At 35.0% G+C, this 17,822-nt stretch overlaps 1 protein-coding gene across 1 annotated transcript in view; it reads right to left on the bottom strand.

Moving 5' to 3' along the window:
- Window positions 1–1,315: 1,315 nt before the first annotated feature.
- The window catches only part of LOC143228038 (soluble guanylate cyclase 88E-like), a 93,471-nt gene continuing 76,964 nt past the window's right edge, over window positions 1,316–17,822 (bottom strand). The window contains exons 7-11 of the mRNA XM_076459383.1: window positions 14,600–14,746; window positions 11,248–11,404; window positions 8,320–8,429; window positions 4,368–4,457; window positions 1,316–2,536 (exon numbers count right to left, since the gene is read on the bottom strand). Of these exons, the coding sequence (XP_076315498.1) occupies window positions 1,823–2,536; window positions 4,368–4,457; window positions 8,320–8,429; window positions 11,248–11,404; window positions 14,600–14,746 (1,218 nt within the window). The 3' untranslated portion in view covers window positions 1,316–1,822. The remainder of the gene's footprint in view (window positions 2,537–4,367; window positions 4,458–8,319; window positions 8,430–11,247; window positions 11,405–14,599; window positions 14,747–17,822) is intronic.

Here is a 17,822-nt window from a genome sequence, read left to right as displayed (position 1 = left end):
TAGCTCAACTTCGAGTACAATGACTTTCCCTGTTTCGTTTCAGTAACTATTCTGTATAATTGTTTGGCTTGCTGTGATAACTAAGTAGTCTTAAATCCAAATAAAATCAAGTTTTTATACAAATGCCCCAAGTACCGCAAATTAAAAGTTCCACCTCACGTTTTTCTAAGACACCTCCTTTAAATGTGTACAAAAAAGCCACCTTGGTGTGGCTAATGTCGTTGGTCTTCGGTCTAATATTTTTATAAACACCATGAAATTTATCGTTGAAATTAAAACAACATAAAGGATTATATTAACTAAATTATTAATATCGACGACTTCTAAAATCTGGATGAGGAGAGAGTTGATATAAAACATTTACTGTGTTCTCTTGTTACATTGTTTACATTTAAATGTTCATCTAACTATGTGTCTTTATTAACCTAAGAACAACTGTTAATTGTACACGTAATAGAAATATAGCATTATGTGCACTTGGCCCAAAAACAAATATTATGGACGGTGTATGTGTCATTTGGAAGAAGCTGATACGTGACATTAACGTAGAAGGCAGCGAAGTTTACGATGCGTTCTCTATCTAACACATTGCTAACCAATCGAAGCTGTGATACGAAATTAATGTTTCAATAAATGACGCATTCTTTTTCTCATTTCTATCGTTGACGCAAAGCGTGCGTTTCAATATGCCTGTGTTTACGAGTCGCATGTCATTTCTTCTAAATCTTTTCAGTTGAACAAATGTCATTACCAAACCTTATCAGTACCACGTTACTCTTGGGTCGTTTTCTTCATCGCCGGATTACGGTTAACGAAGTGTTTGAAAGTGATGCTGCTAAAGTTAACACGTGAAAGATGGCTAGGGAAAGAGGGATTATGAGAACGTAATCACGCGGAAAGCAGAAAGCTTAATGGATGCTGCAACATCAAGGATTCCCTAGAAAACACCGCTGTAGTGACGTCACTCGGATATTGTTGCCAGTGTCCGCTAGCAACGATCATCGTATTTACATAACCTGACAATTTAAATGTTAATATCTATCACGGAGATGTAGCCTTGGAAAGACAGTATTAAATTTTTCAAACAGATTTTAGTCGATTTTTTAAATGTGCCGAAGATAATGGATACATCTCTCAGAAGAGAAACTCTCAGTTATAAAGTACACTGAAAAATATGAAGTTGTGATGCGGTATCCATTAACGAATAATGAATTCTATATTAAATCTATATTTAGATGGATTCATGGATTGATTCATGGTCAAGTGCGGATGGATTACAAACTGATATATTACTAAATAAATACTATGTTGGTCATTTTACAGGTAGCGACTGAGTAAATACGTTGTCTAAATTAGCATCCTTCATTTTTCAAACTTTTTTGTATCTAAATGATACTTGTCTGTTTGTAGTTAAACATAAAACTTAACTTCGCTCTGCTCATCATGGGTATTGAAACTTGGTTTCTAGCGTTGTAAGTCTGCAGACATAACTCTGAGCCACTGGGGGAAGGGGGGAAATCTCAATGGCTCAAAACAAATTATTATTAGCAATTTACATTGCGATGTGCTAAAACTTGATTTTGCTCGCTACGTATTAAGCCTGCTTTTGTGGCTGGTTTATTATTGAAGGAGGAAAGATACGTTCCACGTGTATTATTTCCGTTAATGTACCCAAATGTAGATGTTTTATAGAGTTGGGCACTCTAATTAAGTTTGTGTAAGTTCTGAAACTTCTATCTTTTGTTTTAGTAATATATATCGTTTTGTTGTTGTTGTTTTCAAATCTCGTCTACATATATATAGATCTATAGATGTAGAAGAGTTAGAGAATAGTACACGTGTTGCTTCTGATCGAATGTTTGGTGGGTATGGGAATGTTAAAGCAGCAATTCATGCCCGCTTCATTAGGCAACAGGGGGATGCTGCCTCGCCCGTGATTTTGAACCTGACTATCCTGGTATATGTGAGGGTAGGCAATGTGACTAGCATGTTTATGATGGTGTCCACTGTTCTTTATTGCATGCCAATGATGATGACAAGTACAGTGTGGATGTAGCATCCTTCCATTAGTGGTTGGGTAAACAGGTTCGTTATCCCAAGCCTGTTTCGTTTGAAAAACTCTGTTGGAAAATCGTACTTTGTTCAGTCTTTGCTGGTTAGTCGGATAGGAGTGTTGGTGGTTTGAAACACATAACAAAACTGGTCCTGTAGCAGAGGGAGCCACTTTTGTTCCTCCTCCTCCTCCATGCCTGATATTTGAGGATACTGTCGTCGCAGCAGGCAATGTGTCCTCCGAAATTTCGATTACAGGTGGATTATCGCTATTAGAGACGGACTGGGTGATTGGTGATGGGGACAGTCGGACAACTTCGTCTAAAGAAACTGGGGAGTATAATGAACGATTATCGTCCCGATCTGGCGTCGTGGCTTTGGTCCCAGAGTGGAGTTCGCTCTGGAAAACTTTGGACTGCTCTCTGACCGGTCGTTTTGCACCTTTCCTTCCATGAAGCCAGTAAGTCTTCATCTCTCCCTTTCCCTGTAATGCATTACATGTTAACCTGTGTTACACATAAAGAAAGTTAACTAGTAAATTAAAGTAAATACGTGAAAAAGAGCGCCACCTGTTTTTAATGTATAATGTTTTACCATGACCCTAAACTGGCTTTATTCTGTTAATGATTATGTTGTTGGGATCTAGAGAAAACATCGAATAAAACGCAGGTACTTGCTTTATAATTTTACAATTATTGTTTTATTATACATAAAGAAACCAAAGAATGAATCACACCTTTAGGTTAACTGAAACACTTTCTTACATTAACATCACCAAAACAAATAAAATAAAAGACCAAAATATGTTTTATGAAAATCCAAATATTTTCCAAAATATTTTTTTAATTTATTTTTCAAATACGTGTTTATTCAATGCATACGATGGCAGTATTTAAATCCAGTCTGAACAACTATATAATGATTTATGAAGTTATGGATCAATGGGTTCGTATGTTTTAGCTAAAGGTCGGTAAGCTAGAACATTTTTAGGTATTTATCGAGGAGTTCATTTGTTTTTGTTTTGTCTCAGAGAACTCAGATGTTTAAGTTATAAACGAACTGGCTTAAAAATCTGAGTTATGAGTGACAAGCTCACGTGTTTCAATTATGGATCGGTTGATTACTACGTTTGACTTGTCTGATCAAATAATTTTAGTTAAACCGAAATACTAGACAGATTGAACCAAGGAAAGTTAGGCCTCTTTGTTTCTGCAAGATTTCCATAGTCAGTCAATACTAAGTTTAGCAATATAATAGTTTATTACGTTTGAAAACACAATATTTAAATCTGAACGTTTGGTCCTTTGCTTCGAAATATGCATGGATTTCAAAACATGATTGTGGCTCTTATCCTGATACAATTTTTCTACAGACAGGATCAATACCATATGACAGAAAACAACAGATAAAATAGAGATATTTCATTCTTTCCTCTACTTTTTGGTGCAGAAAGCTAACACTGATATTTAAACCAACTCTTCGAATACATGTGATGCTTCCCACTGAGAGGAGAAAACACTCTTCGAATACAGCTAAGAGAAAATTATTATAATAACCTTATAATGAGGAGTGTATACTATAACAAAATATATGTTAAATATCGCAAGTCTTATGCTCACAAAATAGATGTTGAATATTTTATGCCTTATGCTGACAAAATAGATGTTGTATATTTTATGTCTTATGCTGACAAAATAGATGTTGTATATTTTACGTCTTATGCTGACAAAATAGATGCTGTATATTTTATGTCTTATGCTGACAAAATAGATGTTGTATATTTTATGTCTTATGCTGACAAAATAGATGTTGAATATTTTATGTCTCGCACTAACAAAATAAATGTTAAATATTCTATGCCTTTTGCTGACAAAATAAATGTTGTATAACAAATATTTTACAATTAGCAATTGTGTATGCTGAATATGTAATGTCTTATCTTAACAAAATAATCAACAAGAGCCTATTGTTTTACCTGACAGAATAAATAATAAATACCTCATACATACAAAAGATGTTGAATTCCGAATGTCTTACTTTGAAGACTAGACATTAAGTAACGACTCTTTTGCACTGAAAAAAACAACAATAAAATATGCACAGCGACTCTTTCATTTCCATAAAATAGATAGTGCGTTTCGTCGCCATGTAACTGTCTTTTCCTCATAGCATAGTTGTTCAGTATAGATAATGACAGTATCACTTCACTGGACAGGAATATTTCGTGATTACTAACAATTCATAAGAAATATTATGAAATATCGTCTCTTAAACCATTATTGATTGTAATAATAATGAAATACACGTCCTTTTACCTTAACGGTTATGGTTCCACGATCTGAGATATCCCATTCGTTATCATTTAGCTGGTCCTTTGTCTTCTCACTGATATGTATCTTTAAGGCCTGGATAGTTAGAAAGTAACAAGTCAGAACCAGAAAAATGTATGTTATTGTAGGAACTATAAGAATATCTATTATGTTAACAACAGTTTAGTTTGTTGTCTTTTTTTTTTTACCTAAAATACTTACACTACATGGTCAAAAGTATGTGGACACTAGACCATCACACCCATATGTACTTGTTGAACATCTCGTTCCACAACCATGGTCAAGCGTGTTAAGGCGTGCGACTCGTAATCTGAGTGTCGCGAGTTTGCATCCCCGTAGCGCAAAACATGCTCGCCCTTTCAGCCGTGGGGGCGTTATAATGTGACGGTCAATCCCATTTATTCGTTGGTAAAAGAATAGCTCAAGAGTTGGCGGTGGGTGGTGATGGCTAGCTGCCTTCCCTCTAATCTTACACTGCTAAATTAGGGATGGCTAGTGCAAATAGCCCTCGAAGTAGCTTTGTGCGAAATTCAAGATCAAAAAAAGACAAATCCATAACCATGGCCATTAATATGGAATTGTTCCCTTCTTTGCCGCTATAATAGTCTCCACTCTTCTGGGAAGACTTTTCCTTAGATTTTGGAACATGGCTGCGGAAATTTGCTCCTATGCAGCCACAAGAGCGTTAGTTAGGTTGAGCACTGATATCAGTTGAGAAGGCCTGGCTCGCCGTCGGCGTCCCAATTCATCCCAATGGTGTTTGATGGTGTTTAAGCCAGAGCTCTGTGTAGGCCAGTCAAGTGCTTTCACACCAACCTTGGCAAACTATGTCTTTATGGACCTCGCTTTGTGCATGGGGCATTGTCATGCTGAAACAAAAAAGGGCCTTCCTCAAACTGTTGCCACAAAGTTGGAAGCGCACAACGCTCTAGAATGTCCTTGTATGTTGTACAAATAAGAGTTCTCTTCAATGGAACTAAAGAGCCTAGCCCTAACCATGAAAAACAGCCCCAGACCATTATTCCTCCTCCACAAAACTTTACAGTTAGCACTATGCATTCAGGCAGGTAGCATTCTCCTGTCATCCGCCAAACCTAGATTCGTCCATTAGACTGCCAGATAGCGAAGCGTGATTCATCATTCCAGAGAACGCGTTTCCACTGCTCTAGAGTCCAATGTCGGTGTGCTTTACATCACTCCAGCCGACGCTTGGCATTGCGGATGGTGATCTTAGGCTTGTGTGCGGCTTTTCGGCCATGGAAACCTATTTCATAAAGCTCCCAACGAACAGTTCTTGTGCTTAATTTGCTTCCAGAGTCAGTTTGAAAATCGGTAGTGAGTGTTGCAACTGTGAACAAACGATTTTTTACGCCCTACGCGCTTCAACACTTGGCAGTCACGTTCTGTGAGCTTATGTGGCCTACCGATTCGTGGCTGAGCTGCTGTTGCTTCTAAACGTTTCCACTTCACAATAACAGCACTTACAGTTGATTGGGACAGCTCTATCAGGGCAGAAATTTGACGAACTGACTTGTTGGAAAGGTGGCATCCTATGACAGTGCCACTTTGAAAGTCACTGAGCTCTTCAGTACGACCCATTCTACTACCATTGTTTGTATATGGAGATTACATGGCTGTATGCTTGATTTTATGCACCTGTTAGCAATGGGTGTGGCCGAAATAGCTAAACACGTTAATTAGAAGTGATGTCCACATACTTTTGGCCATGTAATGTATTTTGGTTTGAACAATAAACAAGTGTACTTATTAACTTCATAGTTATTGAATGTAGAACTCTAAAACTCGGCTTCCTTTTCAACGAGCCTTGCTTCTCTTTTTCATGGATGGCGCTTTTGGGTTTTATGTTAAGAATACAAAAGCAATTTCTACCTTAAAGTATGGTTGTCCATTATGCACTTCTTTGTCTTGTTAGTTGACTTTCTGGTTATATTTAACTTACTAAACTGTTTATAGATAACATAAGAAAAAAGCCAACTTTTTAGTAAAACAACCTATAATGCACGATTATGTTTCACTGGCTGGTTTTCTGGTTGTACACTAAGTTGTTTATAAATAAGTAGCATAAGAAAAAAGCCAACCTTTTAGTATAACTGCCTATCATGCAATGAACGATTTTAAAGAGATAAGTTTGAAATATATAAATTCACGCAAAATTTTGACAAATTATAGTTTACTAATGAGTTTAAAAAACTGCTTAAAATGGTCTTTTAACAGATCCCTCATGATCTAGACGAAAGGATGCTTTCGTACATAATGTGATAAGTGTTTGTAAAGTCTGGTCACACAACCTGTTTCATGTTGACCAGACTCGTTGAATGAATCGTAGCTGTGGGTGTGTCCATACTTCAGTCGGAACACATTATGCATTAAAGATTAATCACATGGAACACTTCGCTGGCACAGTCCGGTAAAGATGTAGACAGTTTGTATGTCAACGCCTGTCGCCCACAAAGGCAGACGAAGACTGACCAGTCATGAAAGTGTCGACAAGTAGTGAAGCAAGGTTGAGTAATGTGAACTGTCACGTGACTTAATGATTAAAGGACGTTTCCTATTATCTAAAATGTTTAATAGTAACAATGTTTCATCAGGTACAACGAGTACATTTATCTATACCAGTAGTTCCCTTCTTATTGTACCTGGTGATGCCAGGCTTACCTGAGTTGTAACCATAAACATTATTCCCTGTATATCCAACAATAATCAAGTTTTAAATGTCTTGTGACTTGTCGTACAAGATAACAGAATTCTTTACCAAAGAACATGAGGTTGACTAGTTGCAATGTGGACCAATAGTTATAATCCGTGTTTGTATGACTGTACCGCGAAAACGTACTGAAATCGTAACTGTAAAATAATGGCAAATCACCCCGAAATACAAATAACTTTATACACTGTTGTAATAATTAGTTTTTATCACTGAAGTAACAGCTTACATTTTCTACAATGCCAAAAGGAAATAAAATCAACAAGTTGGGTTTTATTTACCACAGGCTACGTGTAATAAGCAGCAGATAGAACATCAGCTTTAATTTGAATTGTTTATACTTTGGACTATTTGTATAGTTTGTGTACTATATGATTAACCTATAGTAGTCTTAATTAAAGTGTACCTAGGAGTGTGAAAACGTTTCGGTAATCTTTTCAAATTTCTGTATAGTTTATGTATCATCTTGGAACTTGTAATTTTGTTTTATCACACATGCATAACTGTATAAATTAGATTGCAGGGACCGAAGTTATGAAAGGTGATCACATCCCTACGAACTCAATTTTTTGAGGTTGATTTTAACGCCAATAAGTTGAAACGAGCACAAGAAAATAACGTTGGCTAATCAACACATACTATGTCATAAAAAATGTGAATGTCATCATATGTTCATCTCAAGTCGTCACACCAAACATGTTCGCCCTTTCAGCTGTGTAATGCGTTATAATGTTATAGTCAATCCTACAATTCGTTGGTAAAAGAGTAGCCTAAGAGTTAGCGGTGGGTGGTGATGACTAGCTGCCTTCCCTCTAGCCTTACACTGCTAAATTAGAGATGACTAGTGCAGACAGTCTTCCGCGAAATTCAAAAACAAACAAATCATCGCAAGTCGCCATGTTATGAAAAGCTCATAAAAATATATAGAAGATAAGGTTAATTCGATCAGTATCCATTGCAATTCTCAGGATACAGTTATGGTCATTCTATTTCAATCATGGCAGGGTGCGACATAAAGCAGGAAGACTGATCGTGGATTATATGCGAACTCAGATAAGGTGACACGGGTCAACTTGAATCTAGTAATCAGTGCTGAACTTGGAGAAATCTACAAGAACAAAACTGAACTAATTCTTATGAAAAATTGAGAACTGAGTGTGCAAGAAGCAACTGGCACACTACGAATAAAATGCACTTATGACCACTTACTTCACTGGTACTTTCCATCCGAGATGCTGTATTTACAGTGTCTCCAAATAGGCAATAACGTGGCATTTTAAGACCAACAACTCCTGCAACCACCATCCCAGAATGGACACCTGTAGAAAAAATTTCAAATAAGCTCGAAATTTACTTTCGATTCTCACTACTTGTTCATACAAGAGAAGATAACAACAAATTAGTTCAGTGTTTTAAAAGAGCATAATTCTTAGACAATAATATTTTACTCGTAACTATACAGATGATCAATAATGTTTGTTTCAACTGCCAGGAAATGTTCACTAGACCTCAGTTTCAAGTTTCAGTATTCTATATATGATATACATGTGGTGCAAAAGTGTTAGAACAACAGAATATTTTGCCAATTCTTCCATATCGTTACAGAATGTAAATTTTAACACTATAGTAATGCTTCACTGATCCCTGTTAACAATTGAATGAGCTAGGGTGAGAATACTTATTGTATTAAGGGCACGTCATAAGGGTTCTACTTGAATAAATATACTGGTACACCATGTAGTGTCTTAACTACATGGAAAGAAGCTAGCATATGATACCACTACATGCTAGAAGAAATAAATTTAATAGCATTCCACAAATAAACCTAGTAAATCCAGTGATGAACATTACATATTAAGTTTTGTTGTGACGCCATTGTTCAAAAAGCATAGAAAAATGTCGTAAAAGCTTTACTTGATGCTGGTTGGACTCTCTGACTAACTGCTTCAGACTTGTATTGCTCCCAAAACACCGAGATAGGTAAATTTGTAAATGGGAAAGGAAGAGACAGAACACCTAAACTCAATGATACTGATGCTAAGTATCTTTGTTTTATGCAGCCTTCATGACAGAAGGAAGACTGCCACTGATCTCAAGTACGAGATAAACAACCATGTACCAAATGACAGAAAAGTGTCCAGATCTACAGTATCAATAAAACTTGATGAAAATGGAATATTTGGTCATGTAGCAGTTTAAAAATTTACTTCGATCTCCAAGTATTGTCAAGATAATTAAATGTGCCAAAAAATATAAAAACGAGACTTTTTATGATTGGAAACGGGTGTTATGGACGGATGAGCCCAAGTTTGAAATATTTGGTTTAAAGTTTACTTTGTACGCCCAATGGAAAAAAAGGTGAAAGATTCTTATCTCAATGGTTAACACCTATCATGAAGTATGAGGGAGGCAGTGGGATGGTGTGGGGGTGTTTTTTACCGAGGTGACAGGAGATATTTTCAAAATAGATGGATTAAATAGGGCAGTGCAAGTACATAGTAATCCATCATGGTATACCCAGTGTTTTGAGTATTATTGTAATGGAAGATAATGACTCCAAACACTCATACAACCTAAGCAAAATTTACTTAGCTAGGAAAGAAGTTACTGGAGTCATTCAACTGATGCAATGGTCCCCACAAAACCCTGATTTCAACTCAGTTGAGCAGACCTTGGATTTGATAGATTAAGAACTTGACAAATTAAAAGTTATTTGCAAAGATATTTTATAGAAGTGTATTAGAAACATTTAGTGTAAAATCCCAGAGGACAATTTAATTGAATATGTTATAAAAATACCTGAAAAACTGTCTGCAGTTATTAAAGTAAAAGGGAGACAAAAAGTTAATCGTTTTCTGAACTCAAGCATTTCTACTGAGTTTCTGTTGTACTAACTATGAAGTTTAATAGAACTGTGATGTTTCACTTTCCATCGTTCAGTAAAAGTAGCCTGAAATCTAAGTTTTTACTCTGTTCTAATACATTTGCACAGTACTGTATATGATGTTATGGTGATTAAACCTCAGTTTTAAGTTTTAGTATGGTATACATAATATATGTGATGCTATTTGTCAGGGACCCGGCAAGGCCAGGTGGGTTAAGGCGTTCGTTCGACTCGTAATCTGAGGATCGCGGGTTCGAATCCCCATCGTACCAAACATGCTCGCCCTTTCAGCCATGGGGGCGTTATAATGTGACGGTCAATCTCACTATTCGTTGGTAAAAGAGTAGCTCAAGAGTTGACGGTGGGTGGTGATGACTAGCTGCCTTCCCTCTGGTCTTACACTGCTAAATTAGGGACGGCTAGCACAGATAGCCCTCGTGTAGCTTTGCGCGAAATTAAAACACACTATAAGCTATTTGTCAGAAGAATTATCTTGTGTTCGGTTCAGAAAGAGAATTCACGACATAGTAAAAAATCGAAACACAAACAATTCATATAAACGTCATTCATAAAACAAAATCACGTTTAAGTGAGTCTTGTTTGTTTCTTTTGTTCTTAAACACAATTATAGAAAACAGACTCTCTGCTCTGCGTTTGTAGAAGAGATCGGACCAAACCTTTTAGTATTACAAGCCTTCGAATGTACCAACCACTGAACCCTCCGGAGTGCAATTAAAGAAGACAAAATGTTAGCTGCCACAGTTTCTGCTGAAACAATAATTTAACTTCAAAGATAATGTTTTCACTATAGAGTTGTTCGTAGAAACGAATTTTACGTATTGACATAATTTGCACTATATTTATGTATTTAGTTGATTTATATGAATAAATATTACATTTATAGAACGCTTAACAAAACTGTAGGTTGTTGGAGACTCTATTACGTTTTTTGTTTCCTTTGACTGTTTTTAATTGGTAAGTTAGATAATATCTTAACACTTCGGAATTGGTTATTGAGTTATTAGTTTGGCTTTGAATTGATAAAATGTTTTTGTGCTTTGAAAAATACATAAAAATAGGAACAAATAAATTAATATTTCGTCTTAGGAAACATATTTTGTGCTATTACAACAAAAATATTAAAGTTATCCATTTGATAAACATCTGAGATATAAGTAGACTAGCAATAAGATGAAATAACATGGCTTATGAAGAGTAAAACTAATACTTAATTAACTTACGAAACCTCTTACCAACACGGATGCGAAGACTCTGACCAGTTGATGGATCCTTTAAACCTCCAATAACGTTCACCATGTCTAAAGCCATGTCACATATGTTCTCAGCATGTTTTTTGTCCAACTCTGGTGCACCGGATACAACCATGTACGCATCACCTATAGTTTCAACCTACGAAACGTAAAGGATTCATAAAAAAAAAAAATTAAGAGACTTAAAATTGTTGTTTCAATCTCTTAAAAATTCCTTAGAAATTTCAAACGATGTAAAATGTCCCGATAATTAATTTTCAGAACAGTTTTAAAGAGAGATTATTCCTTTGCTAAAAAAACAAACAAATAACCTTACAAACTCAAATTTCGTTTTTCCTTCTGTCGTTTCGAAAGTAAAAGTTTAAAATTTATTTTGCACGTCTATTGGGCCATTAAATTATGGATTAGTAAACTGAATGCATTATAAGTAAAAACCTGGGTGGAGAGCTCGAGACTGTTGACGTCATTGCTTTATACACGCACCACGGATTATAATAAGGCCAATATTTTATAACAAATAGCTAGATGGATGAATATATAGTAGCATTTAATTTGGGTTTCATCCTAGCTTTTCTAACAACTTGATCTACTATATTTAGGTGTTTTAAAGTTTGAAAGTCATATATGATCGTAAAATGAATTTATTTATTTTATATCTCACTCAAACAACTACTGAATAACAACAACAACGATAAGACGGAGATGGGCGTCAGTTGAAGACAATAAGACGTTAAATACGATGATGGTTGAAGATAATAAGATGTTAATAACAGGTCGTCGGTTGAAGAAACCTTCAGACGTGGAAATTATATTTTACCTACTTTATCTCTCCTCCATTTATAAAATGGTTATATTCCATTTACTTTTTACCTTTTCTGTTTCTAGAAAACGGGTAAAAAAGGTTATATTTTAATCAGTTATACCTGATCCGTTCCCCAGCTTGTAAACAATTACACTTCGAAAATAACAAAACTGGATAACTTGTTGTAGAAACGCTTGAGACGAAGGAATATGTAACGCAGATTTTGAGTTATTCATCAATATTTCTTGAGGGTAACAAACCAACCAGGAATGAAGCTAGGGTAATTCAAGTATAGATTGGACATTTCTATACAGCATGATAGCGACCTCTAACATTTTTTTTATGATTATATTTCAGCATGTCTATAAAATTGAAACTCGATTTAGTTATCTTTGTACTTATTTGGAATATATTAGTAAGAAATGTAAGGTCCAAGATGATCCATCACTTGGCCTTTAGGTTGTCATCAACAAATTGATGTTTATCCTTTATCCCCCACACACAAACAAAGTTCAAAAACTGACAAAAAGAGAAGGTAAACACTGAGTATTGTTTGTTGTTTTTTTTATTTCGTGTAAAGCTACCCGAGGGCTATCTGCGCTAGCGGTCCCTAATTTAGCAGTGTAAGACTAAAGAGAAGGCAACTAGTCATCACAACCCATTGCCAACTCTTGGGCTACTCTTTTACCAACGAATAGTGGGATTGACCGTCACATTATAACTCCCCTACGGCTGAAAGAGCGAGCACGTCTGGTGTGACAGGGATTCGAACACGCGACCCTTAAATTATGAGTCGAATGCCTTAACTACCTGGCTATGCCGGGCCAAAAACTGGGTAAGATATAATTTTCTAACAAATTTTCTGGAAACGCAGAAGATGGACACTGGATAAAATACAACCTTTTTTATAAATTTTCTAGATATAAAAAACAAATATTAGATAAAATATAAACTTTCAACTGACTTCCTAAAAGGAGATAAGATGCAAAGGAGATTAAAAATAATTAATGTAGAACAAATACTTTTTAAATTTTTATTAACTGGAATGTTCTGATGCCAGAAACCGACTGAACAGAAAGGATAAATAAATTCATATAGCCAAGTGCCTTACGATAAACACTAGCAACTAATCACGAGTATAAAGACACGTGCTATAATATCACATCCACACATATTTCTTTGTGACCATAAGTGGTTTTAAACATCCAAAAATATTAAAAGAAGATGACAGAGTTGCTTAAACTATATGATAGACCCGGCATAGCCCGATGGTTAAGGCACTCGACTTGAAATCCAAGGGTCGCAAGTTCGAATCACCGTCACACCACACATGCTCGCTCTTTCAGCCGTGGGGGCGTTAAAATGTAACAATCAGTCCCACTATTCGTTATTAAAAGAGTAGTCCAAGAGTTGGTGGTGGGTAGTGATGACTAGCTGCCTTCCCTCTAATCTGCTAAATTAGGGACAATGAGCGCAGATAATTCTCCTGTAGTTTTGCGCTAATTTCAAAAACAAACAAACCAAATTATTGAATACAAATGAAAAAAGAGACGGTGAAAATATAAAATATCAATTCAATGCCTCTCCATCCTTCAAAACAAAATACAAAGTTTCAACCTACTTATAACAAAATGTTGGTTTGAAAACCAATCTCTAAGCTTTACGGCACCAAGAATAGATATATATACACTTCTAAACTTAAAAAGATAAATAAATCACCTGGTTAAAATAAATACGACATCAAAGTTTGCGCATATAAAAGCTAGTATGGCTATCAGTGAACTCCACTAACTTTGAACTAGGAGTAGTTGTACACTATAATGACCCCTCCATGGCTGAAAGAACAACCATGCTCACCGAATACTTTTGACCCTGTGACCCGCATGTTTCGAGTAGAGAGCTCTACAACACCACTTCTTGTCCAGTCTAGTGGAGGAGTGGGAGCGTTATAATGTTACGGTCAATTCTACTATTCGTTGGTAAAAGAGTAGCCCAAGAGTTGTTGGTGAGTGGTGTGACTAGCTGCCTTCTTTCTAGTCTTACACTGCTAATTTAGGGACGGCTAGCGGAGATGGCCCTCTTGTAGCTTTGCGCAAAATGCAAAACAAACCAAACCAAAAATAAAAACAGTGAAGTTTAACTGTATCAACTTCATTTCGCTTGGAGTCCCGTGTCTAATTTAACCGTTGTTAATACTGTGATGTTTGAGAGATATTTCTTATGCCACAGTTATATGTTTTTTCTTTAACTACGACGATACGGAAAATAAAGTCAATTATTTTAGAATTACAATTACTGAAACGTCACATTAAAAGAAAAGGTAAATTATACTATCCAATCCCTCTTCTATTATTCTATTTTAAAATATTATTCTGCAATCCTTAAAAACATTTCGACGAATATATATGTTGTCTACTTGATACAAAACATTTGTTTAATATTTATTTAACATGTTTCTATATATTATATCATAGCAAAGAATAAAGTTAAAAAATTCAAGATTGTCTTAAAAAATAATGCAACCAAAATGACCTTGTAAACTTTGTGTTTCTCCGTCAGCTGGTCGAACATGCTGTACATGTAGTTTAGCATGGATACCACTTGCATTGGAGTGATTCGGCTGCAGATCTCTGTAAAGGTAACCACGTCGCTAAACAGGATCGTTACACAATCAAAGTCCTATTAAGAATAAGAAAATGAGACTTCAGTGTTTTTTAAGAAGTGCTAATATAGTATTACATTTTTTAAGAAGTGCTAATATAGTATTACATTTTTAAGAAGTGTTAATATAGTATTACATTTTTTAAGGAGTGCTAATATAGTATTACATTTTTTAAGAAGTGCTAATATAGTATTACATTTTTTAAGAAGTGCTAATATAGTATTACATTTTTAAGAAGTGTTAATATAGCATTACATTTTTAAGAAGTTCTAATATAGTATTACATTTTTTAAGAAGTACTAATATAGTATTACATTTTTTAAGAAGTGCTAATATGGTATTAAATTTTTTAAGAAGTGTTAATATAGTATTACATTTTTTAAGAAGTGCTAATATAGTATTACATTTTTTAAGAAGTGCTAATATAGTATTACATTTTTAAGAAGTGCTAATATAGTATTACATTTTTTAAGAAGTACTAATATAGTATTACATTTTTAAGAAGTGCAAATATAGTATTACATTTTTTAAGAAGTGCTAATATAGTATTACATTTTTTAAGAAGTACTAATATAGTATTACATTTTTACTCCACAAATTCATCGCCAGTACTAAGTGTATCAGTGATTAACAGAACTGATGTAATGTAAAAAATATTGGTAGCATGGGGAGGCTGTGCTGTAAACTAGTAACTTTCATGTAACAATAGTGTAGCATCTGTGCGTCATATAATTGTGCTATAACTATACTGTAATGCAGTATCTACACTCTAATTTATAATGTGCTTTAAAGCAGGATCTATTCTGTAGTGTAACAACTCTACTGTAACGCAGTATCTGCACTGTAGTAAACATATTGTAAACTGGGTAGTGTGCCATAGTGCAGCGAGTCTACAGTAATGCAGTATCAACGCTGTAGTAAAAGATATTTTAAAGTAAGAACTGTACTGCAGTGTAGAACTTTACTGTAGTACAGTATCTCTATCTACCGTAATGACTTGACATGCTATGAAACAGGAATTGTATTTAGTTTGATCATTTCTTTCCTAACGCAGTGTCAAGTAGCTGTAACTGAAGGTAGTTTGAAGTTTACTTTCCTCTGAGAATGATTACGTGATCCAGTTTAAATATGAACAGATTATTTAAATCTGTTAATTTTTAATTTACTTATGTTTTATTAAATTATTAAAGTAAATCATAGGTTCTTGCATTAGATAGGTTGTTATCAATTTAACCAGTGTCTAAGTAGTGTTAATAACCTAACATCCAACTGCACCGCCCTCTACAATCTCGTGCGCTTTTATACCTTCGTCCCTAAAACATGTGCCCGGCAACGGTCAGTTACAAACTCTCTCCTTGTTAACCTGAAAATGACCTAGAAAGATCGAAACGTTATTCTCTGCTTATCAATAAATATGTTAATACCAATACCAGCTGTTCAGAGATACATAAAGTGTTACCAAGAAAAAGTTGACCGAAGTGTGGTGTCTGTGAGGTAGTAATTTTGTAGTAGTTTAGGTACTGTGTTGTAACATTTTGTTGTAGTGTTCAAATTAGGGTGTCGTGACTTCGTTGTAGTGTAGGAGCTATGGTGTGGTAAATTTGTTTTACGAGCTGACATATAATAACTTTGTTATAAACTAGAAACTATTTAGTTACTTTTGTTGTAGTCTTGTTACTGTATTGTAGTTTAACACTGCCCTGCAACAATCAAACTGCAATTTAGTAACTTTATTGTAATGCTGTTATTGTACTACAGTACTTTTGTTGCAGTATTGTTACTGTGCTATAGTAACGTTGTTGTAATGTTATTACTGCGCTATAGTAATTTTGTTGTAATGTTGTTACTGTGCTATAGTAACGTTGTTGTAATGTTATTACTGCGCTATAGTAATTTTGTTGTAATGTTGTTACTGTGCTATAGTAACGTTGTTGTAATGTTATTACTGTGCTATAGTATCTTTGTTGTTGTGCTGGCTACTGCTTATTAATATCTTCAACACAACTTTGCAGGCTATATGAATGTTGAATCTCGTAATTTGAAGGATTACGTTGTTGTGTTGTTTCTGTGCTATGTTAACTTTGTTATTGTGTTGTTTCCGTGCTGTAGTAACTTTATTGTAATGTTGTTACTGCTATAGTAATTTTGTTGTAATGTTGTTACTGTGCTATAGTAACTTTGTTGTTGTGTTGTTACTGCGCTATAGTAACTTTGTTGTTGTGTTGTTACTGCGCTATAGTAACTTTGTTGTAATGTTGTTACTGCGTTATAGTAACGTTGTTGTAATGTTGTTACTGTGCTATAGTAGCTTTGTTGTTGTGTTGTTACTGCGTTATAGTAACGTTGTTGTAATGTTGTTACTGTGCTATAGCAACTTTGTTGTTGTGTTGTTACTGTGCTATAGTAACTTTGTTGTAGTGTTCGGGATGACGAGAAAACCCACTTGTAGAGAAAAATATAAATGTAAAAATTGTTGGTATGGGTAGAGAAAGAACTATGTAGAGGAGCGAACAACGTTTCGACCTTCTTCGGTCATCGTCAGGTTCACAAAGAAAAAAAGAGGTAATTGACCGATAGCTGACCACATGTTTGAAGGGGGTTGTGTAAATTGATGACCGAAGAAGGTCAAAACGTTGTTCGCTCCTCTACATGAAAATTTTCTCAACCCGTTTTTAAATATATATTTGTTGTAGTGTTGTTACTGTTATATAGTAACTTTGTTGTAATGTCATTACTATGCTGTTGTGTAACAATATCCTTCAATAATGAATATCCTTATTAATCATAAGGGTCACTAGGTTTGTTCTTAAACTGTTACTGTGTAAACTTGTTTTTATATTTCGACTTGTAGCTAGCTAGTTAGCGCACATTGAAATAATTCACAAGCTTGACGAAACATGACGAAACTGACAAATTTGCGAATTAATATTTGATTTAAACACATAATTACAATAATAATGTTTTTCAACACACCTTCTGTACGTCTTTGGCTTACTAGTAGGCTTACGATGAGATTTTACGCAAGATTATAACATACCGTTTAATTCTAGAAATAGCTCACATGTTCATTCTCATATGAACCTGTTATTAATA

The sequence above is a fragment of the Tachypleus tridentatus genome, chromosome 10 (assembly GCF_004210375.1).
Source record: "Tachypleus tridentatus isolate NWPU-2018 chromosome 10, ASM421037v1, whole genome shotgun sequence".
Taxonomy (NCBI): Eukaryota; Metazoa; Arthropoda; class Merostomata; order Xiphosura; family Limulidae; genus Tachypleus; species Tachypleus tridentatus.
The sequence above is the reverse complement of the archived record's forward strand: the minus strand, read 5'-3'. Positions and strand labels throughout refer to the sequence as shown.